Genomic DNA, 24,908 nt, shown 5'->3' with positions numbered 1-24,908 from the left:
TGTATGCATCTTTTTGTTTATAGGTACCTTATGACACTTAAACCATACATGCGTAATCGAAGTCATCCTGAAGGTTCAATTGCACAGGGATACTTGGTCGAAGAATGTATGACATTTTGCTCAAGGTACTTGCATGATGTTGAGTCGAAATTGCATCGACCGTTAAGGAATTGCGATGTTAGTGACAGTCCTGAGATATTAATGGGGCGGGCTTTAGGAAAAGGAAAAGGGTTTGTTCTTGATAACACAACATGGGTACAGGCTCATCGGTATATGTTATTTAACATTGCTGCGGTTGTCCCATATCGAGAGTAAGATAGATGCAACCTTCGTCTCATTGTGAATGTATTTATACCAACTATAATTATCATGCATTTTACAAGTAGTTTAATTGTGTAGGGAACATCGTGAATTTATTAAGCGGTCACATCGTCGTCTTAGAGATTATGATGTGGATCGTCGTCACAATGATGAGTTTCCCAAATGGTTCAATTCTCATGTAAGTGCATGTTAAGCACAAGTCTTCTATATTTTTGCAATCCATGTGCTTCTATGTTTTTGAAGTTGTTAATTGATGTTTAATATTGATAACTTTTTTTGAAAAATAGGTTGTTGAGCTATTAGCTACTGAAAATGTAGCGTTGTCAGAAGAGATTAAAATTTTGGCTTTGGGACCCAGCCAAAAGGCCACCAGATTTAATGGGTATATAATTAATGGTACTAGGTATCATACTAAGAGTTGTGAGTTGAGAAGAAAAACTCAGAATAGTGGGGTTATGGTGAAGGCAAAGACTTCTAGCTATGCAAGTGCGAAAGACATTAATCCAGTGGAAGGTGATGTAGCGTACTATGGATATGTGACAGATATTATTGAATTGTATTACTCACACGACCATAGATACATGTTATTCATGTGCAACTGGATTGATAACAATAAGGGACTCAAGCAGGATGATTTTAGTTTTACACTTGTTAATTTCAATCACTTGTTATATGCGAAGAAACAAGACAGTGATGAGCCATTCATCCTAGCATCTCAAGCACAACAAGTCTTTTATGTTAATGATTCTGTTGATGAAGATTGGAATGTTGTACTCAAGATGAAACCTAGAGACTTGTATGAGGTGTGTGGAGAACAACCAACTATTGATGAAGGACTACATCACAACGAAGTGGAAAGATTTGGTGATCAAAAGTTAGATGTAGCTTCCTTCACTTGTGAGGAGGACATGGATTGGGTTAGGAAAGGTATTGATGGAACAACTGTTGATGAAACTATTGGACCTCTTGAAGCATCGGCAGAGGCACAATTTGAAGATGACGAAGAACTGATCTGATATTGTAATTGGCCGCATATTCACTTTTACATGTGTGTTTTCTGTATGGATATTCATATTAATAAAATCTTTGCTTTTGTACCTTTGTACCTTTCTTTAAATGACCATTTTTACCTTTCATGTACTCTTATTTTGTTTTGAATGCAGTACATATTTATAGATTATCATGTCCTCACTCTTATGTTTGTAGTTTTTTTTATAGATATTATCTATGAGTTCTAGCTTCGACCATTCTTCTAGTGAAAGTGAGCAATCAAGCTCTAGTAGTTCTAGTTCAGATGAGACTCGGACCACACTCAAGATGAAAGTCATACCCGATCCACCGGCATCATGGCATCCACCAGGCAGTCTTCCTACCACATCACGTAGCGGTAGTACATCACATGGCTCTGTTTCAGCTGGTATGTATCAACTTTGCTTAATATTTTCTTATGGTGTTTTTGAGTTAGGTTTATAGTCCTATCTATCATACATAATGCATGGTTATTTTTAAAAAAATTGAGTTTGGATAATTAAAAGCATAATGTGTGGTATAGAAGCAAGGATAGCAGAATTTTAACACCCCATGATATGATATGTTGAAATTTATTGAAATTAAAAGCATAATTCAAATATTCAACTGAAATTTGAAGCTTACTACTATTGTTTTGTAGGTCCTAGCTCAAGTCAAGCCAAACAAAAGCAGACAAGGGGTCCCACATATGTGCATGGTCAATGGGGTACTAGTGAAGATGGCATTTTAAAAGTTGTTCCAAATGAGTTGAATCAAGTAGTTGAAGGACACACATCCCTTGCTTCACATTTGGGCGTTTTGGCACGAGATGGGAGTCTTGCACCACTCACTTTTATGACTTGGCATTATGTTCCAAAACAAAACAAAGATAACATATGGAGGGAGATAAAGGTATATATGGATATTTAATATGAAATAAGTTACAATTGTATTCCATATGAAATGCATATTACAAGTGTAGTTGACATTGCATATTACAAGTGTCTATAATTGTAATGCAGGCTCATACGGATGCAGATGAATCCATGAAGAGAACAATAATGGCTTCATTTGGAAAGAAATGGAGAGATTGGAAAAGTCGAGTGAAAACAATAGGATACAAACCCTTCAAGAATGATGCAGAAAGGTTGGCTCATCGACCAGATAGAGTACATGAGGATCAGTGGCGGGCTTTGGTCTACTATTGGGGCACTCAGAGTGCATCGGTAAAATTTTATTTATGTGAAAAATGTTTATATATGATAATTTTTTATAACATCTTAAATAAATTTCATATTTGACTGAAATCAAGCAAGAAGAATAGAAAAATCCGGAAGAAGAAGACATTGCATCATAGAACAGGCCGAAAGCCTTTCTCAGTAGTTCGACTGGAGGTATAATTATTCTCTCAAAGTTTGCTTACAGTGTCTCAAAGTTTGTTAATTTTTTATAACATCTTAAATAAATTTCAGTTGACTTGTCATCATCATCCCTATTGCTTCATTTTCCAAGCACCTGCATCATGAAATCCATCCACAAGGATGTTGCCAAACCAACCTGTTCAATTACTACTCACAACAATAGGGACATCTTTTCATCCTTTCCAGATATTTTCATATTTACTTAACTTGTTCACATATTTAATTGCTTAATTATTTAATTTTCTTATTTATCTTAAGATTTTGGTTGTCTTTCATTTATAGGAGACAAAAAAGAACAATGGGGTTCCTGCTAGTCGGTCACAGGTGTGGATGGCCGCATACATGAAAGATGGGACGTCAAATAGTGATTCAGTTAATGAGGTTATGGTATGTGATACTACTTTATCTTTGGACTTTTAATATGATTTATATTTATATTGGAGGCTCATTATTGAATTCAAACTTGCAGACTCAAATGAATGAGTTAGCAGAGCACATGGAGGGATCTTCTACTGACCCTGCAGCATTACAGGAGCAAATCTTCACACAAGTTATGGGCCCAGAGTGACCTGGCCGTGTTCAGACGTTTGGATTGGGACCGTCACCCACTGATGTTTTTGGAGGTGGATATAGGCGGTCACAAGAGCAGAATCGTCTCTTCCAAACTCAAGTTCAGGAACAAGTTCAAGAGCAACTTCAACGGTATCAAATGCAGTTTGAGTCGAAGATGAATGAAGTAATGGAGAAACAAATTCAGGCTATACGCACAGATTTTCAGTCACGAATTCAGTTTTTGGAATCTCAATTGCAAGCTGCAGGCGTGCCCGTTGACCCAGTTGTTGCACCATCAAACTCATTACATAGGCAGCAGGTATTTTAATTATTTTTACTAGTTATTACTTTAAATTGCCTAGAGCTAATATACAACTTAAGTCTCTTATTGAATGATAGGTTGTGGATTCACTTAGTAGTCATCCCACTGTTCGGCCAATGTCACATCAACAACAATCTCATGCATTTTCATCCCAAGAGGTGAGCAATCATTTAATCAAAGCTTTTTTGACAAATAACATATCTTATTAATTACAATACTTGCTCTTATTAAATATAGGTTCACCTTTCAAAGAAAGAGAAGAAGAATAAGAAGAAGAAGAAGAACTAACAAGGTAAAAGTACTATGTAAGGTTATTCTATATATTACAGCGTAGAGTTTCAGTAAAACGAAAGATAATATTTGTTTGAAGTGGAGGCATTTTGTTAAGGAACTTGGCCGACCAACTAAACTCAAAAGCCACCAGAAAGCTACAATGGGTATTCCAAGTCCATGTGGTGCCTTTTGATACTAATTTCTGTTTCATTGTTCTGTGGCCCCTTTTCATGATCTGTAAAGCCATCCGATATTTTGCTAAACTGATTCGACTGCAGGTGATTATTGGTGGACGTGGTGGAGGTGGAGGTGTCGCTTTTGCTGCAGCTCCTGCAGGTGGAGGTGGAGCCCCAGCTGCTGAAGCACCTCTAGCTGAGGAGAAGAAGGAAGAGAAAGAGGAGAGTGAAGATGAAGATATGGGTTTCTCACTTTTTGATTAGTGAATCATCTATATACAATGCTTTCTTATTTACCAAGTTTTGAATGTGTCGGCCAACTTTGATAGGGGTTGAATGTTGGCTTTTCATCAGTCAAGTATGAATCTTGTGGTGGTCTTTATGATCTCTATTAGACAACTCACATTTTTGTGGTTTTTAAAGCTGTGTTTGAACTTGGCTTCTGCTATATCTAATATGAGCTAGTGTTTGCATGTTATCTTTTCTAATTATTGAATGTTCTAAATTACAATATATCCCAAAAGTTTGTTTAAACTATGAATGGACTCTTGTGGTTTACAAAATTATAAATATTCTTGTCAGGATGAATATTTAATCCAAGAATATCTGTAGTTATTTTGTAAATATTATAATTTTGTAAGAATATCTGTAGTTATGAAGACTACAGATATTCTAATATGAGCTAGTATTCTGTCCAGTTCCTTCAAACTAAAGAGATCCAAGTTTCTCAAGAAAACCCTTCCAACATCCCAGATATGGAAAAGCAGTTTCTCGGCAACTAACACCAACATTCAGTACTAGAGAAGTTGAATACTAAATGCACAAAAGGTAGCCAACCTGAGTGTCAAGTTAGAGTGCAATTTGCTGAATTGCTCAAATCTATAATTCCCCAAGTTGATAATGAGAGAGCTACACAGCTACACAAGTTATTTTTCAGACTCCGGGTGAGTCGTTGCATAGATTTAGTTATCAACTTTGCTTCGCTACTTAGGCATAAACTGATTAGACTATTCCTTATACTCAAATGTTGAAATGTTGACTGATGTAATTGCTATTCCTAGAAAAATAAAATCGCTGGTGAGAACTTTCTCTGGTTTGTGCAGGATATTGTGGGGTGTCAGTTGCTTACAGAGGCAGTTAAGAAAGTGCAAATTCAGGTAAATTGGTCATAATGTTCATGCAATTACTCATATTGGCATTTTTTCATTGACAAACTAATTCCCTGCAAGTTTGCATCCTTTTGTTATCTATCCTTTCTCCTTTAGCACTGTAGGTTCTGTGACATAACCGTACACTTTAGATAACTATTGCATTGAATTTATGTACCAGTTTATTTGCTTGAATTTGATTTGTCCCGGCCTTCTTTGCATGCTTTTTCTCCCCCAACTTCATGTAAAACTAAGATGAAAGAGGAAAACAGACAAATGAACAAGTCACAGCCATGATTCTTTTCCTTTTCTTTTTTTTTTAAATAAAAATTAATAAAACAGCATGTGTTCTTGCCTCTTTCCTCCTTTCTGCCCGTTCCTCACTTTTGAAATTGAACACAGCCAAGCTTTGTTTCATGCCTGACTTAGTTGAATTCTCAACCTGCTTGGGCCTGCACAACAGTAACTCTATGTCAAACCTCAGAAGGTCAAAACATCCAAGTAATGAAGCATTGCATATGATGTTTCATAAACCTGTTTGCATTCTGACGTGCTTTAGGAACAAGCTTCTCTGAGGCAGAAGGCTTAAGTTCATGAACAACCTTTTTTGTCTTCAATTCCTTTTCACTGCTAATGAGAAGTATTTTTTAGCAGCATACCCATTGCAGATATAGATTTTCCTTGTGCAGAAATTCGAAAGGAATAAATACCTTCTGTTATCATGAATAACTTTTGACTTTGAACTCTTAGGATCCTGTTAAGAATACCAGCCAATAACATGAGGGAAGAACAAATGAACAATATTCCAAAATAAGGGAATGCTACTTAAAAATATCAATGAAACAAAAACAAAAAAACAAAATGCATAATTGTCATTTTAAGAACATTAACTTGGGCCAGGGCAACATCCTATTGGAACCATTACTTCGGTATATTCAGAGGTACTTATAGATCATAAACAAATACTTGCCTCTGGTTTTGAAGTTCTGCATACCCAACGTGTGGTTAGAATGGCTGTGTGCGATGAGTGTTTTTCTGTTTTGTGCTCTGTGAGTCTTCGCTTTTTGATCTAATATGTTTCTTTGCAGAGCATTTAGATGGCTCACTAGAAACATTTCTCTGAACCTGAGTGGAAGACTTCAATCTGGGCTTTGCAAGTTTGCTTTCCAATTTGGTCCCCACCTAGAGTCAGGGCATCAAGTAAGACACGTAAAAAGTACAATGGGGCAAGATCTGATTTTTCCATCCATGAAAAATATATTAAAAAAAAATTGTATGCATGACACAATCATGTGCTGTAAGATAAAACAAAGCCATAAAGCTCATCTTTAGACATATCTTCTGGTTCACTGCATTATTGCTCTTAAAATATATACAGGAAGACAGTAGTTTTTGACCCACTAGTATAGAAAGAGAGAGGTGCTATCAAACTATAACATGCTAAAAACACAAACCTTGGGGCAAGATTCTTGTCGGTGCTCCAAATTAACACTATCATCTTTCCCAGTGGAGTGACAATTAGTCGACAGATGCACAGGCTTACATGTCAAACCCACATTTGCTGATTTGTCATTAAGGTTCTCTATGACTTCTTTTCCTTGCTCAGCATCAATGGCAGGTAAGCTTCCAGCTCCAGTTTGATATGCTTTGTCAGGGTTGACATGTTCAGGAACTCCTTGCTCAGCTTCATTGACATTGTTGAGATCAGTTTGAAACTGAGGTTAGGAACTAATTTGTTCATGAACTCGAGTTATTGTTATTTTGGATCACAAGTTGTAGTCTTGTTATTGTTACTTTACGTGATTGGTTTGAACGTGGGCTAGTATTACAAGGTTTGCGTAGAGTAGACCACAAACCGGTCTTAATTTGGTACTAAAGTTATAGGTCCATGCCTTAAGCTCATTGTACTTTATCTTTATTTTGGTAATAAAATTTCTTGCCCAAAAAAATGGTTTGAGTAGAATATCAAATGGCTGAATTGAATAGTGAGAATTGAGAAAAACATCACAGTTTTTTAAAAAAAAAACTGAGTATAACTTGACAAATGGTAGAGGCTTGACTTTTTAAAGAGAAGACAGAATACTCTTGTTACTTCTGATATTCGACATCAGGTTGAAGTAATCAACCGGAAAGTCAAGGAGGACTGGGAGAAACAACAGGCTAAAGAGGTAGAGCATTGCATTGGCTTCTGTATGCCAGTTGTATCAAAATCTTGTATTGGTATCACGAACTTTTTTTTATGTATTTTATTTTATTTGTATGTTAATAGGTTAGTAATAAGGTAGCTTACAACGAATGAGCTATGGTCGCTCTATCGATTCGTTGTTGCTATTGCACATATGAAACTGAATTAATGCTTCATTTGTTATTTGAATGGGAGTTATTATTTTATTTGTTAGTTTTATCATAGGTATTTGAATGGGAGTTAATATTTTGTATGTTATTTTTATTATAGTTATTTTTTTATTAATTGAATGCGAAACCAAATTCAATATTTTCTTACAGGTATTCTTTTTAATTTAATCAAATAAAACTAGCACAATCTCAAAAAAAAAAAAAAAAAAAGAAGAAGAAGATATAACGGCGTTTCCAGAAACGCCTCCTAAACCCTCAACAGTAACGGTCATATTATTTAAACAGATACGACGGCGTTTCAAAACGTCGCTAAATATCGTTGGTGACGTCAGCGAGTATATAGTGGGACATTTGGCGGCGTTTTTTAAAACGCCTCCTATACTAATATCACGACATTTTTTAAACGTCGCAAAGATACAGCGACGGCCGCAGCTTCGACGTTTGGTACTGAACGCCACAAAATGAATTAGCGGCGTTTTTGATAGATATAGCGGCGTTTTTAAAACGCCACTAAAAGCCCGATTTCCAGCAGTGCTTCTCTAGTAATGCTTCATACCTAGACACCTTATAAGTTAGTTCTACCAAGTCTCTGAACTCAGTTGAGTCAAACTTCTTTCGAAGCCTAAACTCTAAGCTATTTTGAGCCAATCTCACGAATTCTGGCTTTGGTAGGATGACCCTACATTTGTTTCGTGCTCTTTTAAATCTGGTAATAAACTAAGTAGCCTTCTCATCAGGCCTTTGACTCAATCTTGCCAAGTTTGCCATGGAAACTTCTGGCTCCGATTGGAAGAATTGGGCATGAAATGCCTCTTCCATTTGTTGCCAAGTTTGGATAGAGCCAGGTGTAAGGTTAATATACCATACAAATGCTCCCCCAGTTAGAGAATTTAGGAATAATCTTAACTTCATATAGTCATTATTAGTAAATTCATCGCATTGAGCAACAAACCTAGCAATATGCTCCACTGTTGACTGGTTTCCATTTCCATAAAAGAGGGCAAAATCTGGTATCCTGAAACCTCTTGGGTACTCATGTACCCTATCTACCCATTGTGGGTACGGTTTCCTGTACACAGGAGTCAGGACACCCCGAGCCATCGGTCCACACATCTCTCTAACAATATCAGCAATTTGGTCCCTAGGGACCATATTTTGTGCCTGCTAAAGCACTACTGGAGGGACAAACACAGGGTTTGGTGGACAACCTTGTGCCTGGGGTCCTCTTAGTCCATAAGGTGGTATATTTGGGACTGGTTGTCCTTGTGGTGCCGGTTGCTGTTGGGGGTGTGGGTAACCCCTTTGAGCCTGTCCTGCGAAAGGACCTGCGAAAGGTGTTGGAACTGGTGTTGTGTCTCTTCCATTTGTAGGAAAACCTTCCAACCCCCCGGGTATAAATTCGAATAAGGGATTAGTGAACCCCCTCATGCCAGGTATGGCTTCGAACATGGGATTTGGAATCATTCTTATGCCATTTTCTTGTCCTGGGCTAGATCTACCAATTTGCATGGCTTCACTGTTAAGTACTGAGGCATTTTGACATGCTATAGGCCTCGAAATAGGTTTATACCAAGACTGAGGTGATAGCCTTTCATAGTTTTGATTACTAGTTTGACAATTAGAATGTCTATTAATTTGCATAGGCTATTTAACTCTAGCCAATCTTTGCTGAGGGACATTTGAAATTTCTTCCATGTGTCTTGTGTTTGTTGGTTGGTGGGTATTCATTCGATCCAAAAAGGATGTTGCCCATCTTTCCATTGTAGTCATTAACTGCTGTCCCATAACATCTACTAGGCCACCCTATGGAATTATTGGCTAAGTAGATGGAACAGTGGATGGTCCAATTCCTTGGCCTCGTCCAATATTATGAACATGTGGTACTTGTTCTGAAGTGCTGGTTTGTTCGACCATAGGTTCTGATAAACTGGGTGTTTCCACAGGATGTGTTATCACATTATCCTTTGGATTAGGCACTTCTACCTCTCCTTCCACGCCTTCTTCTAAGTGTTCATTTTCTCCTTGTCTCCTACGTCTAGCCATTTCAATTAGTCCCACTGGACGTGCCAAAAATATATGTTGGCTTTTTGGCTTTCGAAGGTTATTATTGTAATTATGAGCGTTCCAGCAAGGATCAATCAGTCCTTACAGAAATTCATTTGCCTACCAATTATCAAACGATTGTGTTTTAGTTCTTTCAGCCTCAATGAAGAGGACTTTTACTGGTGGCTTTGCTAAGAGAATTAAATGAACAATGGGTAAATAAAGAACAGTTGAAGTATTTCATTAAGCAAAATGAAAGACTTACAAAGATCCGAATCAGCCTCGTAGAGGTTTACAACAACAATCTACTTGAAATCTACTCCTATGAACGAAATGCAGTGTAGGAATTTGAAGTACAAAAAATATAAAGAACAAGAACTGTAAAACTGGAAAATAATGTAAAGTAAAACTGGTTTTCTGGATCTGAGTCTGCGGCTTTTTTCTGGGGCCTTCTCTGCTATTTATACTTCTCAAGGATGACCATCGAACTGCATTTTCAACCGTCGAACTACTCCTCGATGATCGCTGATCATGTTGCCTTATAATTAGCTCCACTATATGTAGACGTCCCAGAACGTCTCGGGAAAATCCCGCTTTGTTCATTGGGCTCACTACAGTTCGGACTCGATGTCATGGTTCTGAATCTAATCTTGCAAAGTGCAATGCAAGATCGATAAATCACCAAAGAGTCCAAATCTGGCAAATCGTTTTGAAAAACTAATTTTTAGAAAAAAAGTGCCAAACATGGACTGTTTTGCCAGATACAGAGTCACCACTTAAATATTTTATTTTGGGAAAATTTAGGAAACCCTGACTCGTGTCTAAGGCCACGTGTTCGTCATCACCAAAGTTGCCTCAGCTCGGGAACTTGGGTACGATTGGGGAAGGTCATTTCATGAGCACCCCCGCTCGCCCGATCAAAGATCGGCTACTACTAAGCATGATATCTTGTTTTTGAAAACAAGTGTGCTCTCATCCCAGTTATTAACCTAGAATTACTATGTGATGCGCACAACATACAAGTATAGACTAGATTGCCTAAGTTGGAACAAAGCATCGCATATCCATTTGTTTTGAAAATGGATTGAATTTTGCTACTCGCAAGTAGGCTAAAACACGGGTTTTGACGAATTATTCCAATTCAAGCAACCCAACCTTCACCCACAGGCATTCAGGCAGTTATATCACATAAGCACATAGCCTCATGGTAAGCATACTATCATGGCAGCCACTCACACGCATGCAAGGATGCTAAAGCATAAACACTTACCGAGTACTCCGAGCCAAGGAAAGAAGCTAATTAGAAAACATGCATGAATCCTAACTATGCTGAGATGCCTAATGCAACACATGCAAGAATGCAACTAAGATAAGCTCGGCTATTCTAAGATGGCATATGAGATGCTACAGGTAACATGTATTCAACTTGGAATTGAAATACGATACAGTTAGTATGATGCGTCGAGCCCGGTGCATGCAAGACAGATGCAAACATGCGAGGCATAAGGATGCTAATTGAAACATTCCCTAAACTAACCATCATAAGCTGGTAAATAAAAGGGAGAAAGACGTGGGGTTAGAAGACATGCATCACACACACGCACACTTATTACAACATTGCCCTTTCTCGGAGGATCCAAATAAATAATACAGAATCGAATTAACTAATTATTACACAACACTAGCTAATTAACAAATTAACTAAACTAGCATGAAAACTATGCAAAATGGGCTGCCTCAGCTTTGCTTTGAATGATAAAGGATGCATGCATGCTCGAGTCGCCTTGTCGGGAAATCCATCGCGATGCCCCAACTCGCCTTTGTTTGCAATTGATCTCAGAAACTTGCACAAAGCTCCAGAAGGCTGAAACTCCACCCTGGGAATCTGTGGGAAGGCTGTCGACCAGCTTATGGGCATGGGAGACCACCTGCCGACCACCTTTTGTGAGAGAAACCAAAAGGGGTGGTCGGCCTGCCAGAAAAGTTGGTCGGCCGACCAATTTCTGCCTCTGGTTTCTGGTTTTCTCCAACAAGGAGCAAAAGAGAGGCATGGCACGGTATTTTCAACACATGTGTGCACGACCACTCTCCCCATCATTGCATAAGCTCTAGGGAGTATAGTCCTTGATCCTCGGGCCACCAATTGCGCATCTCGACGCATGATGGCCGAGGAGTCGGATTGCATGACTCAATGTGAAATGAATGCACATATAAACACATAAATGCCTAAACTCCATCATGTGTTAGTCAAGAGTGTCGGCGACCGAGAATCGAGGCATGTTTCATCACTTGGAGTATGAAACGTCCCTCGTTTTCCGTGTTTGGACTAACTCCTATTCCAAACACAATGCAATAAGTAGAATGGCATGCACAACGCGACCTCAAGCATGCAATCCTAAGGCGATGCAACCTAGTCATGCAAACATGCAAAGGATGATGTGAAAACATACAAACTAGCATACGCAATGCTACGAACTAATAATGACATACTCAATGCACATGATACTATATGTCATACGTAATGCACATGTGAAGACTATCATACACAATGAAGTGAACAAGGCATGCGCAATGCAATGATTAAACATGCAACAACAGGACATACTCAATGCTATGAACTACAATGACATACTCGATGCAAAATGAACTTAAACCAAAATGAATGGGCCTCAGCCACACCCAAATCAGTGGCCACACATGATGAAAATGAGGCAACAAAACACATGCAAACATGTAAGATGCAAGGGCCCAAAGCCTAGGGCACAAGATACAACTGTATGAAAGCATGGAAAGGATGAAATATGGCAAACAACAATATATGTTCCAGCTCTGAAATGACATACAAAATGGTCCCGAATCATGCAAACAACTCATGTTATGCATGTTGAATGGCTTAAATACCGAAACTAGTGAAGTGCATTACACTAGAGGTATGTAAAGCAATGCCCAAATGAACAAACCAACCCCAAACAGTCCCTATGCAGGCCCAAAACAGTGGCAAAATGGACTAAGATGATGGCCTGAAATGCAGAAAAATGAAGCTCATGCAATGGCCCATAAATGAGGTATACAAGCACAACTCTCAAACGCATTTAAAGAGTGGAAAATATGGGAACGTGGCACAAGTATAGGCTCTGAAATAACATGCTCAATGATGCTAAGACACGAAAACACCTCAAGTTAAGCATGCAAAGGGCTCCAAAACTCAAGGCTAGGTAAGGATATTACATTACAAGTATGCATGGCAGGCATCATTCGACCAAGAGGCCTCAAAACAGAGCTAAGGAAACCCAAAATATGAACAAAATCAGTTTGAAGTATGGCCAAATATGCTAGAATCAATGGCCAAAACAACATGCAATGTAAGCTAGTGAGCATGGTTTACACTATAAGCATATGAAGCATGTGAGGGACTACCAAACCAACCAAAAATAGAGTCATGGCATGACAAATGATGGCCAAAAATCCACTGAAACAAAACCAATTCATGCAAGAATGATATGCTCCTTTGATAAGCCATGAAAGGGATTACTCTACACACGCAAGAAGCAAGCAAAAGGGGACTAAACCAGCCATGGTCAGAGCCTAGGCAGGTCTTAGAAGTCACCAAAAAGTGCCTGAACTAGGCCTCCAAATGGTATAAACATATGCTCCTTTGGTAGGCCAAAAATGGTAGTAAACAAGACAACAGGAGAGAGGGTCACCCCTCTTTGATCTAAGCCCTCAAAACCACATTCTCACCACTGAAAATCCACTGGATTTCAGTGGCAGGAAGGCCAAGCAAGGACTAGCTCGAATGCCTTATGGCATAGCACAAAACAAGGCTAAATAGAGCATGCAAGAGGGTAGATGACCCCCAACACCAAAAGATCCTTAAACAAACATCAAAAGAACCTCAAAACAAGACTTTTTTCAGCTGAAAACAAAGCTTAAATAAGCATGCAAGTTTGGCTAAGAGAGTGATCAAGACAAAGCTTTAAAAGAGGAAAAAGAGATTACCCTTGATGCTCAGCAAAACCAGCAACTTCTCCAGCCCAAAACCAACTCTTTAACCTCTGAAAATACCCTCCAAGAACCTCAGATCAATGGTGGAGGTGTGTGGCTATGAGGTGTGGTGCAATAGGCCAAGAACAATGCACTTTTTGAACCCAAAATGTAGAGATATAGAGAGGGATATATATTTTGCCTTAAACAAATTTTTTGGAACATGGTATAAGGAGAGGGAGGCCCTCTCTTATAGAGGAGCAAAGGTTCAAGCTTCCTCAAGAAGCTAGAGCAAAGGTTCAAGCTTCCTCAAGAAGCTTAAAGGAAGGGTGCAACGTGTATGGAGGATACAGTCTGTGCCTTCCAGCTGGCACAGCTGGCAACAACTCACAGAGACAAAACTAGAGGGAGTAGGCCGACCAGTTAAGGTAGTCGGCCGACCACTTCTCCTGGTCGGCCGACCTAGGCAAGTGGTCTCCCAAAAAAAAAGTTGGTCGGCCAGCCCATTTGATGGTCTCCCAACTGAACGCAAGCTAGTGGTATGGTGGGAGACCCGCAAATGTGGCTCAAAAATCAAGGAGACCAATTTCTTGACAAGAAAACTGGCTGGCGGAGAGAGAAGTGGTCTCCAAGAGAAAAGGTGGTCTCCCACCCTTGTACCACCTTCCAAACAATAAAAATAAGGTTCATGCCAAAAATGAAGCAACACCGATGCAAAACGAGGGTTTGGGGGGCAAAATACGCGGCCGGGTGCCCCGAAAACAGGCTGTTAAGCACCAAAAGTGACGTGCGACCACAAAGGTGGTCTCCCGGACCGCAGTGTCTCTCTAGACAGAGGAAACAAGGTGTGTGCCAAAAACCGTGCCAAACGGAGAATGTTAAGTAGTCCCGAATTGAGGTGCACGGCCAACAGCTCCGAAAACTAGAAATTGGTCTCCAAACAAGAACAGTGGCCTGCGACCACGAAAAGTAGCCTACGGCCACTGAGAGATGGTCTACAAGACCTCTCCCTCCCTCCGGGAAAAGAAAGCAAGACCTGGTCTGCAAACCGAGGCAAAACATAAAAGGGTCCCGAGGTCCGGGGGTAAGGCTCTCAGCCAAGAACTCCGAAACCTCGAAACGAGCACAACATGCGCAATCACCGAGCGCTCAATCGGTGACGTCCGAGTCTTAAGGTCGGTCAAAAATGGGGTGTCTATACTATGCTATCACTTGCAATTAGGCTTCCCTCCTAATTTTAAATTTGAATGTAAGTAACCGTTGAAACCATATCACTTTGCATTTCTTCGCTGATTCAATGCTACTCAGATCTCGTAATAACCAATACTAACTGTCATGTGTACGATCATGATCGAAGACTTGAATAGTCTTCCTGTATTACCCTTATTCTGCCACGCGTCGAATTGTAATTGGCTTATACAAAATATGTAGCCAACATGTGGCAATCACAACTGATATGTGGACTGCTAGCAATCAAAAGAAAGGATTCATGGCTGTCACCGCACACTTTATTGATGATTTATGGACATTGCAAAGTCGCATTTTGGGGTATATATTTGTAAATTTGCAAATCATTTAAAAGTTCTATCTTATTCAGTTCAATTTGCATGTTATTAATACTTATTCATGAATATCATATTTTAGTTTTATTTACGTTTCATGTCCACACACAAAAGAAGTTCTTTGTGATACTTTGCTTGAGTGTATGATGGATTGGAATATTGATAGAAAAATCTCTACTGTTACTGTTGATAATTGCTCCACAAATGATGTCATAATTACCATGTTGATGGATAAGTTGAGTAATACATTGCTTTTGTTGGGTGGTACTTTGTTTCATATGCATTGTTGTGCGCATATTTTGAATTTGATAGTGAAAGATGGATTAGATGTCATACGAGTGGGTGTGAAGAAAATTTGAGAGAGTGTAGCTTATTGGATAGCGACACCAAAAAGACAAGAAAAATTTGAAGAAACAGTCAATCAATTGCATAAGCCACATACTAAGAAATTAGGACTTGATTGTGCAACTATGTGGAATTCAACCTACTTGATGCTTCAGACTACCTTATTGTATAAGGATGTTTTTTCTCGATTGAAAATTAGAGAGCCCCAATATAAGACCGTGCCAAATGAACAAGAATGGGAGTTTGCTAGAGAGATTTGTGGGAGGTTTAAGATATTTTTTTTTCTATCACAGAATTATTTTCTGGTACTAAGTATCCCATAGCCAATGTTTGTTTCCCAACTTTATGTAAGATTAGGATGACACTGTCTCAATGACTCTCTTGTGAAATTGAAGTAATTAGAACAATGACATTAAAAATGGTGGAAAAAATTGATAAATAATGATTAGTGATACGTGGTTTTATTGGAGTTGCTGTTGTACTTGATCCTAGGTATAAGATAAGTGTATTGGAGTTTTATTTTGAAAAACTTTATGGAGACAAAGCTGAAGATAAAGTTGATAGGATTTATCTGATTTGTTATGATTTGTTGCAAGAGTATCAGCACCGAGTTGGTATGGAGACCGATGTTGTTGGTGACTCTTCTATTCATCCAGAAATTGTTACAGAGACCCTTTTAGAATTTGATTTGTTTATTAGTAGAAAGAGAAGTAAAAAAGTGAAGAATATAAGATTAGAGTTGGACCATTATCTAGAAGATGATGTTTTGCCAAGAACTTCAAGTTTTGATGTTTTGAATTGGTGGAAAGCCAATGGACCAAAGTATCCGACCTTACAGGCAATAGCTAGGGGTGTTTTAGCTATTCCTGTATCCGCTGTTGCTTCTAAGTCAGCATTTAGTATTAGTGGAAGGTTGGTGAGTCCACATTGTAGTAGACTTCATCCAAACACATTAGAAGCATTAATGTGTGCACAAAGTTAGTTGTGGGGTGCAGAGATGAAAGGTACTTATATTATTTCATCCAATTTACATATTATTATTTCACTTTTATATTATCATGGAATAATTTCAATACTGAATTTATATTCTTTACTTTTTAGAAAATTCAACATTGGAATTGGTGGGCTATGCGACTATATATGATGATGATGAGATCGACTCGGATGAGTTGTGTGCCACTTTTGTGTTAGTTGTCATCTTTTTTGTTTTAATTGTTAACATTTTTTACATCTTATTATTAGTATTGATTATTTATTTTTTTCCTTTTGTTATTTAACAGGAACTCAAGTTGAAGGAGATGATGAAAGTTATTGTATGGTTTGTATGAGTATTGGAGAAACAATGGATTTGGTTTTTTATATTGCAATGGATTTGTGTTTTTTTTTTTTTAATTTTATTTTTGGGTAGCCTATCCCTTGCGGGTTGTGTTTGGGACTAATTTTCTCTTTGCAACTTGTTGAATTTTCTTTTGTGTGTGGGCTGCTGCACAGATGTTGTTTTGTTGTTTGTGCTATTTTGTTGAACAGGATGCTATTCTCTGCTGGACAAATTTATTGAATATTTGACTGATGCTATTTTGTTGTTTAGGATATATTGATTTGAATAGGATGCTATTCTCTGCTAGACAGATTTATTGAATAGGATACATTGATAGATGCTATTTTGTTGTTTAGGATATATTGATTTGAATAGGATGCTATTCTGCTGGACAAAGTTATTGAATAGTATTGATAGATGTTATTTTGTTGTTTACAGATAAAAAATATGTTGACAAATATGATTGAATTGAATGTTTACAAATTTTTTTAATTTGAAAATATGTTGACAAATATGTTTCAATTGGATGTTTACAAATTTTTTTAATTTGAAAATATGTTGACAAATATGTTTGAATTGGATGTTTATAGATTTTTTTTTTTTTAATTTGCAAATATGTTGACAAATATATTTCAATAGGATGTTTACAGATTTTTACAGATCAAAAAAAAAAAAATCAGGGATTTTTCGGGGTCGAGGATCCCCGATCCCCGATCGGGGGCGGGGGCAGGGGCGGGCGATGGGTCCCCGTTGGGGATCGGGGGTGGGGATAAGGAATTTATCACTTTCGGGGATCGGGGATGGGTCCCCGCCCCGCCCCGCCCCGCCCCGCCTCGCCCCGTTGCCATTCCTAACCATAAGTCTTATATTTTTATAATTAGAATTAATACAGATGATAAAGATACACAATGTAAAATACATATTTTAATATAAAAGAGATGATCACATTATTTTTTTATTCATACGATTAACAAATTTCGAATGAAAAGGAACCAAGTATTATAAAAATTAAAATTTTAATAGTGTCTAGTATAATTATATTAAACTTGTGAAATTTATTGTGTTTTTATAAACTCTTATAAGAGATCAGTTTAATTTATCTTACTAATAGTTTTATGTTATGATAATCAATTTTGTGTAATTAAACTTATATTTTTTTAATAATTAAATTAAAGTGTAATAAAAAAGAAGATTTAGTTTAACTATAAATTGACCAATACATCGTTGAAAATGTTATACTCGAAAGTCTTTTCTTGGTGGGCTATTTTGCCGCTGTCTTGAAATTATGAAATTTTTTGACATTTATTTTAGGGTAAATTATAAATATATTTTTGAAATTTATTTAAAGTACAGATTATTTTTATGATTCAAAAAATTATAAATATTCTCTTGTTAGAATTTTTTATTTAACAGAATTAACTAAAAAATAAAATTCATAATTATTCTCCTATATATTAATAAAAATACCTAAATTATTAATTGAAATATATTTTTAACATTATTAAAAACTATTAATTGATTTGATAATTTATTAATAAAAGGGACGATTTATTATAAAATTAAAATTTTCAAAAATAAAATATAATTTTTAAAATTATAAAAAAATAATTTATATTTTAATCAAATCTAAAAGATTATATTTTTATTTTAGAATTTCTAATACATCATAAAAATATGTATCCACACGCCGAAGTTAAAAGGTTGCCATCGAGTTTTTTTATGGTTTTCCTTTATGCCCCGTGTCTTTTGCTTCAGATTCTTTCTTTTTACACTCAAGCTCATAAATTTCTTTTCATTTCAATCGAATTTTAAAAAGTGGTATTACATTTATACAAAAAATTTCTACAAAAATATTCATTCATAAACTTTTAGGGTAAAAATTTATTCACTTACTCGCACTAAACTCTTACTGGCAAGATAGGCTTTGACTTTTTCAAAACTCAAAACGAACTTTTAACACGGGCCTTCATTTATATTTTAAAAAGTAATAATTATCTGTTTAATTTTTTTTATTATTATTTGACGGTACTCATAAAAATGTTACTTTCAATACATATATCTATTAAAATTTACTTAAATGACCAAAATAATCCAAAATTAAGTATCAAATAAAAAGTAAATAGAATGTAACAAAAATCACTTAAATATCATTCTTTTGGCATTTTTAGTTGTAAAATTACTAATTTAGTTCTCATAATTCAATTTATAAACTAAATCATTTTCGATAGATAAAATTGCTAATCAATTTTTCTCATGCGCCTCTCCGTGGATTTCGTTGCTAGGGATCCAATTCTGCTATGGGCAAGACAAAAGGAAAATCCTCGCGCCTCCTATCCCCCTCTGGAGTTTGTCCATTAATAGCATAATGAGGCAAGTCTTCGTTGTGTGCCATTGAACTTAGTTGAAGTAGAACTCAATCAAAAGGTATGCTCTCTATGATAATTCCCACAGACGGCGCCAATTGATCAACATGATTTTCTCGTATAATCCTATTGATCAAGTTTGCATTCCTTCAAATGTTGTCGCTTTGCTACTTGAAAACACAAACGTGAGCTAACCGATAGGTGTGTGTCAGAAACTTCTCCAACGCTTGAGTTAGCAGATAGACAATAGACACAAAAGCTCTATGTATTTGAGAGTAAGAATTGCAATACCTCTTCATAGGTTCTGTTATGAGTTTTTATAGATTCCGCCAGGCACATTCCTAGTAGGACTCTAACTCTTCTTATTAGAGCCCTCCTAGGAATCACTTTCCCACAGGATATCCTGATAACACCTTATTCACTACCAACCAAGTGAGATGGTCAAAACCTTGTACTTTGGCTGTCGCCGTAGCAAATCGATCTAACTAACTGGTGAGGTATCGAATTAAACCTAGCTCGACTTCCTTACCGAAGTCACTCCGATCCATTAATGATCCTTCAACCGATTCATTGTAGACTGAACTAGAGTGTATGCGGCCCAGAACTGGGCTATTTAAACCCCTATTTCGGCCCACTGTTTAGCCCAACCCTAAGACAATTTCGCATAGCTCAGTGGCGAGTAGGTCGAGTATGTAATTCATCTCGGTCCATTTGGGCCACACAAATTATCCTCTCAATTGCCCCTTAATTCCATCTGCGAAGTGTGATTCGGATTAACCAATTTAAGCCGAGCTAAGAATGTTCGTTTTGACCGAGCTAAACATTCGATCGGTCCCTCCGATTGTTTGGTTCTTAGAAGTCTTCTGGCGCTCCATATGATTGACAGCACTGACACCACGCCGCGTTTTTGACACGTGTCACCCCACTACTGGCCCCGTACAACCAGAACAGCCATCACACACTACTTCCAAATAATTTTGAATGATGGCACCCTTTTATCCTCTATATATACCATTAACGCACTTCTATTGTTTGTCTACTATTCATCTATACTCGTACTCTGAGCATCCTACCTTCCATTGTCTACGCTCGAGCTACTCCTCGCCTCCTCGCGCTCGCCGCTATTGCTGGAACGCCTACTTCTGATTTGGAATCTGATTGCCTAACTCTTAAGTTTCCTTTTCTTGTCAGCGTCGTTCATGAATGTTTATCATGTTCATTACGCTTTTTTCATTCTTTGAGTTGTTAAACCCAACACTGACGCTTCAAAACACTACTATTGAATGCTAATCCAAAAGAAAATATATAAACAATAGTTGTGGAAATATATTAGTGCCACAAAATAACCTGTATCTTCATGGTTAGAAATGAACCTCTAACAGATGGGGTAAAACCCATGCAAAACCAGTGAGTTTAATCCAAATTAACACAATAACTGAACTAAAAACATGTTTGTGACCCATGACGACCGAGCTACGGTTGGTTAGTCATTCCTTAAGTGGATCTCACCGAACTAGGACCCGCACTAGAGAGTGTGACTGGGTTAACACCTTGCCCCTAATATGAACCGAGCTAAAACCTTGCCCTTTCTCTCCTCAGGGCCGGGCTAAAACCTTGCCTTTTCTTTAGTCGGGCTACACGCCGCACACACTCTCTTGGCCGAACAAACTACAAACTAATTTGCACTGTTGCCTTAGCCCGGTTACCACCTGGCCATAACACATTCTATGTTCTTCGCTGTGCAAACTTGACTAGATTATTCAGGCACACCATTCACTTGCCCCTTGATGGCACCGCTCGACTGGGTACTGTTTTGATCATACCACCACCGAGCTAAAGGGCTGAGCAAAATTTTCTTTTTCAACCTAATTTAAGGCCATGGGAAAATACAGATTTATGGTGAGCTCACCAGGTGCCATGGCTGAATTCCGCAGGGACTACAACATTTCAGATGACGTCCCCTTCTCCCTAGCCAAGCTAGACACCATTCCCTGGGGCAAGCCAGGATTCGTGCCCTTCTCCTTACTGTCCATCGTAGAGGGTGGACTTCGGTTCCCAGTCCAATCTTTTATTTGCGAGTTCCCTAGACAGACCAATCTATGCCCCACCCAAGTATCCACTAACACCTATAGGATTATAAATGGAATCGCCGAGCTAAATCATCATCTCGGCCTCAACCCCGGATTGGCCAAGATTTTTCACCAATACTCGCTTGATCAAAATGATGACAGTTGGGTTCACTACCTCAGAATTAGAAAGGGCTGAAAATCGTTAAATGCACGCCAAACAAAAATCTAAACGACGACGATTTTCTCTGGGTCTTTGGCAACTTTGAAGACCAAGAAGCCCAAATACCAGGCTACAATATCAACTGGAATAAAGGGACACCCGTTAAGAATAGCTCGGTTCTTCTAATAACTTGTACCATTACTTAGCCGTGTTAACACTTGTACTTTTTGCGTATCTAAATCGATTGAAAGCAGACTACGTGTACACCAACGCCAACCAAGCCACACTATGAGCCGCCCTGTGGTACCGTCACCGCGACTGGACTGAGCTATTAGGCGTAGAACCAACCTATCGCTATAACAACAAGAGAAAAAGAAAAGTTGCAAACTTCTTGCTTGAGTTTTCACCTGAACCTGATCTTAACCTCCCCTAAATCAACCTTATTCCCCTCACAGAAGAGCAAGAGATGCCCAAAAGACGAGTTGTTTGTGCCCTCATCACCGAGAAAGCCTCTGCTTCAAACGTCGAGGTTTAGATCGAGCTACCCCCCACTAGTCAACCACGTGAGACCGTCGTCGCCCTCTCATGCACCTGGGCTACCTCATCTCGGCCCAACAAGAGGCCACGTACTTCGACTACCCAACTGCAACGGTTGCTAGATGAGGAAGGAGACGAGCTACCGACAACCCAACATTCTCAAGGTGGCTGCCACTCTGACCGTGCTGGCTCATCTTCTCTCCCGGTGTGGGCACCAGCTGTGACCTTCAAAGGTTATGCTGTAACCACAACCGACTTAGTGGCGGCTAAAAAGGACCACCAGCTGGCCTTCAACTTATCTAAAAGCCTGTGCCTTCTAGCCGACATGGAAAAACATGAATACCCAACCGAGCTGAAGGCGATTCGGTTTGTCACTAACTATTTTAACCAAGATCATCCGATTACAAGTTATAATTGATCTTTTTAGTAACAAGTTAAAATGTAAAAATTGTCTAGAATTACGTATACATGCCTTTACCCAAATTTCTTAATTTATCAAGGTCGCTTAATATATTTCAAGATGTACAAATCAATACAATTCAAACTATACTAATAAGTTCATATTTAATTCTTTGTACCTTAACTCCACCACTTCGGCCCTTCACGTCCGGCCTACACATATATCCCATGTGCCTTCCGTATACTTAACACCGCTTCGAAGCCAAACTTGCAAGGGGATATCGTCCCGAGTTTGATCCACACTCCTCAGATGGTTAGCATATACGTAAGCGCGTAAATCAAAGCACTTGTTTACTCCTAAAAACGAGGCAACAATATATATACACAATCTCTCATCTACTCATGAGAACAAACATAGCAACGCCAAGCCTAAGGCATTCAAATAAATCTCGTAATCCTCACATTTTTTTTATACACTCTTTCTCACCAACACTCAAATAAAACAACAATCTATGGTGTCATGGTGGAGTGTTCGGAATTTATTTATGAGTTCTAAGTTTATTTTAATTTCGTATATCCATGAGTGTGATTACAATCATAAAATAAATATATATAAAAACTCTAAATCTTACATACATATCTAACCAAATAATGAAATCAATCCATCATCTACATGCAAATACAAAATCAAACCAACATCAAATAAATAAAAACAACGAATTAAACATAAATCAAGGGAAGTGGGTTTTGTACTCATAATTATTTTTTGAAGATCAACGAGTTAATAGAAAAATTAATAAAACCCCCAAAATAAAACGCTAACCCTTTTTTTCCTTTCATTTTCTTTTCTGCATCTCTTTTCACGTCACACACAACACTCTCTGTTTTTTTTTTATTAATCTCTTTCTTTGTTTTCTTATTATCTTAGTGAGCCTCTATACCTAATTGACATATTATATTATATTATACAAATAAATCATAAATACAACATATATACATATAAATATTCATATAAAATCAATATTATATATATATATATATAATATAAATATTTAAATTAATTATATATAATTAAATATCACATTAAATTAATTAAAAACCACATTAAATTCTCATGTATCCACACGATTAATAAAGCCAAAAAATAAATAAAGTAATAATAATAAATAATGGCTTACGAATAATTAAAGGCACTACAATATACACATCTCAAAAGAATCTCGTCCCGAGATTTGATAGGAGAGAGTACTAAACAAAAAGCTCTGAGTGCATATGCCGAACTTTCTCTTTCAATTTTGAAGTGATATCATTCTCATCTTCGCTCCATTGCACTTTCACCAAGTTCACTTTCTTGCGCTGCAACTGCTTTACATCCCAATCTAGAATAGTAACCAGCCGCATCACATACGTTAGATCATCACTAATCTCCAATTGTTCTGGTGATACTACTTGGGAAGGGTCTTGCACACACTTCCGCAATAAAGATACATGGAACACGTTGTGAATCATAGCCAAAGCAGGTGGCAAGGCTAATTTATAAGCCATATTACCAATCCTCTCAGTGATCTCGTATGATCCCATAAATCTAGGTGCCAACTTTCCCTTATTTCCGAATCGCATGATACCCTTTATCGGCGAGACCTTCAAAAACACAAAATTTCCAACATTCAACTCAACCCCCTTACGTTTTCAATCAACGTAACTATTCTGACGACTCTGTGCAGTCTTAATACGTTCCCGAATAATGTTCACCTTCTTTGTAGTCTCTCTCACCAACTATGGCCCTAACAACAGCGCATCTCCTATCTCTATCCAACAAGCAAGTGATCGATATGGCTTCTCATACAAAGCCTCAAAAGGTGCCATCCCGATACTAGAGTGATAACTATTATTATAAGCAAACTCCACCAATGGCCAGTGTTCTTCCTAACTACCACCAAGATCAAGGACACAAGCTTTCAACAGATCTTCCAAGATTTGATTTACCCGCTCAGTCTGCCCATCCGTCTGAAGATGATAAGCCGTGCTCAAGTCTAACCTAGCACCCAAAGCATGCTGAAAACTCTCACAAAACTCTGCTACAAATAGCGGATCACGATCCAAAACTATAGAAACTGCTACGCCATGAAGTCGCACCATCTCCCAAATATACAGCCTAGCTAGTTTATCTATAGTTCGATGAACACTAATAGGAATAAAATGAGCAAACTTGGTGAGTCGATCTATGATCATCCAAATAGATTCATTGCCTCGCTTAGGCCGCGGCAATCCATCCACGAAGTCCATAGAGATGTACTCTTATTTCCAAGTAAGGATCTCGAGAGGCTGTAAAAGTCCAAATGGTCGTTGGTGTTCTACCTTAACCTATTGACACACATAACATCAAGAAACATACTCTCTTACGTCCTTCTTCATACTTTCCCACCAAAACGTCCTCTTCAGGTCATGATACATCTTAGTTCCACCAGGATGAATGGTATATTGAGACTTATTGGCATCATCCATAATCTCTTTTCTCAATTCAACAATGTTAGGTATAAACAACCTGCTCC

The 24,908-nt window shown here is 37.9% G+C and overlaps 2 protein-coding genes, 2 long non-coding RNA genes and 1 other non-coding gene across 6 annotated transcripts; 3 read left to right on the top strand and 2 right to left on the bottom strand.

Annotated features, from left to right (window-relative positions):
* The first annotated feature begins 1,990 nt into the window (after positions 1 to 1,990).
* Positions 1,991 to 2,555, top strand: LOC145790238 (uncharacterized). Its single transcript, XR_014328914.1, has 2 exons — positions 1,991 to 2,241; positions 2,352 to 2,555. It is a non-coding gene; the product is annotated as an uncharacterized LOC145790238 (long non-coding RNA).
* A 77-nt stretch (positions 2,556 to 2,632) lies between these two features.
* LOC145790237 (uncharacterized) lies at positions 2,633 to 4,610 on the top strand. Of its 2 annotated transcripts, XR_014328913.1 has the most exons (5): positions 2,633 to 2,723; positions 3,033 to 3,137; positions 3,220 to 3,621; positions 3,702 to 3,782; positions 3,862 to 4,610. It is a non-coding gene; the product is annotated as an uncharacterized LOC145790237 (long non-coding RNA). The 2 variants fall into 2 exon arrangements; XR_014328912.1 differs by lacking the exon at positions 2,633 to 2,723 and having other exon boundaries at positions 2,953 to 3,137.
* Positions 4,611 to 5,298: 688 nt separating this feature from the next.
* On the bottom strand, positions 5,299 to 6,936 carry LOC114316062 (uncharacterized). Its single transcript, XR_014328911.1, has 6 exons — positions 6,676 to 6,936; positions 6,192 to 6,403; positions 5,932 to 5,975; positions 5,756 to 5,848; positions 5,577 to 5,673; positions 5,299 to 5,471 (listed from the first exon to the last, which is right to left on the bottom strand). It is a non-coding gene; the product is annotated as an uncharacterized LOC114316062 (transcript).
* Positions 6,937 to 15,311: 8,375 nt separating this feature from the next.
* LOC145791777 (zinc finger BED domain-containing protein DAYSLEEPER-like) lies at positions 15,312 to 16,838 on the top strand. Its single transcript, XM_082872217.1, has 3 exons — positions 15,312 to 15,429; positions 15,981 to 16,426; positions 16,791 to 16,838. The coding sequence occupies exons 1-3, from the start codon at positions 15,312 to 15,314 to the stop codon at positions 16,836 to 16,838; spliced, it is 612 nt and encodes a 203-aa protein (XP_082728343.1).
* A 6,766-nt stretch (positions 16,839 to 23,604) lies between these two features.
* LOC145791775 (uncharacterized) lies at positions 23,605 to 24,642 on the bottom strand. Its single transcript, XM_082872216.1, has 2 exons — positions 24,343 to 24,642; positions 23,605 to 23,997 (listed from the first exon to the last, which is right to left on the bottom strand). Exons 1-2 carry the CDS (start codon positions 24,640 to 24,642, stop codon positions 23,605 to 23,607), a joined length of 693 nt encoding a protein of 230 aa, XP_082728342.1.
* Positions 24,643 to 24,908: the final 266 nt, after the last annotated feature.

The sequence above is a fragment of the Camellia sinensis genome, chromosome 5, assembly GCF_055761805.1.
Source record: "Camellia sinensis isolate YWXY chromosome 5, ASM5576180v1, whole genome shotgun sequence".
Lineage (NCBI taxonomy): Eukaryota > Viridiplantae > Streptophyta > Magnoliopsida > Ericales > Theaceae > Camellia > Camellia sinensis.
The sequence above is the reverse complement of the archived record's forward strand: the minus strand, read 5'-3'. Positions and strand labels throughout refer to the sequence as shown.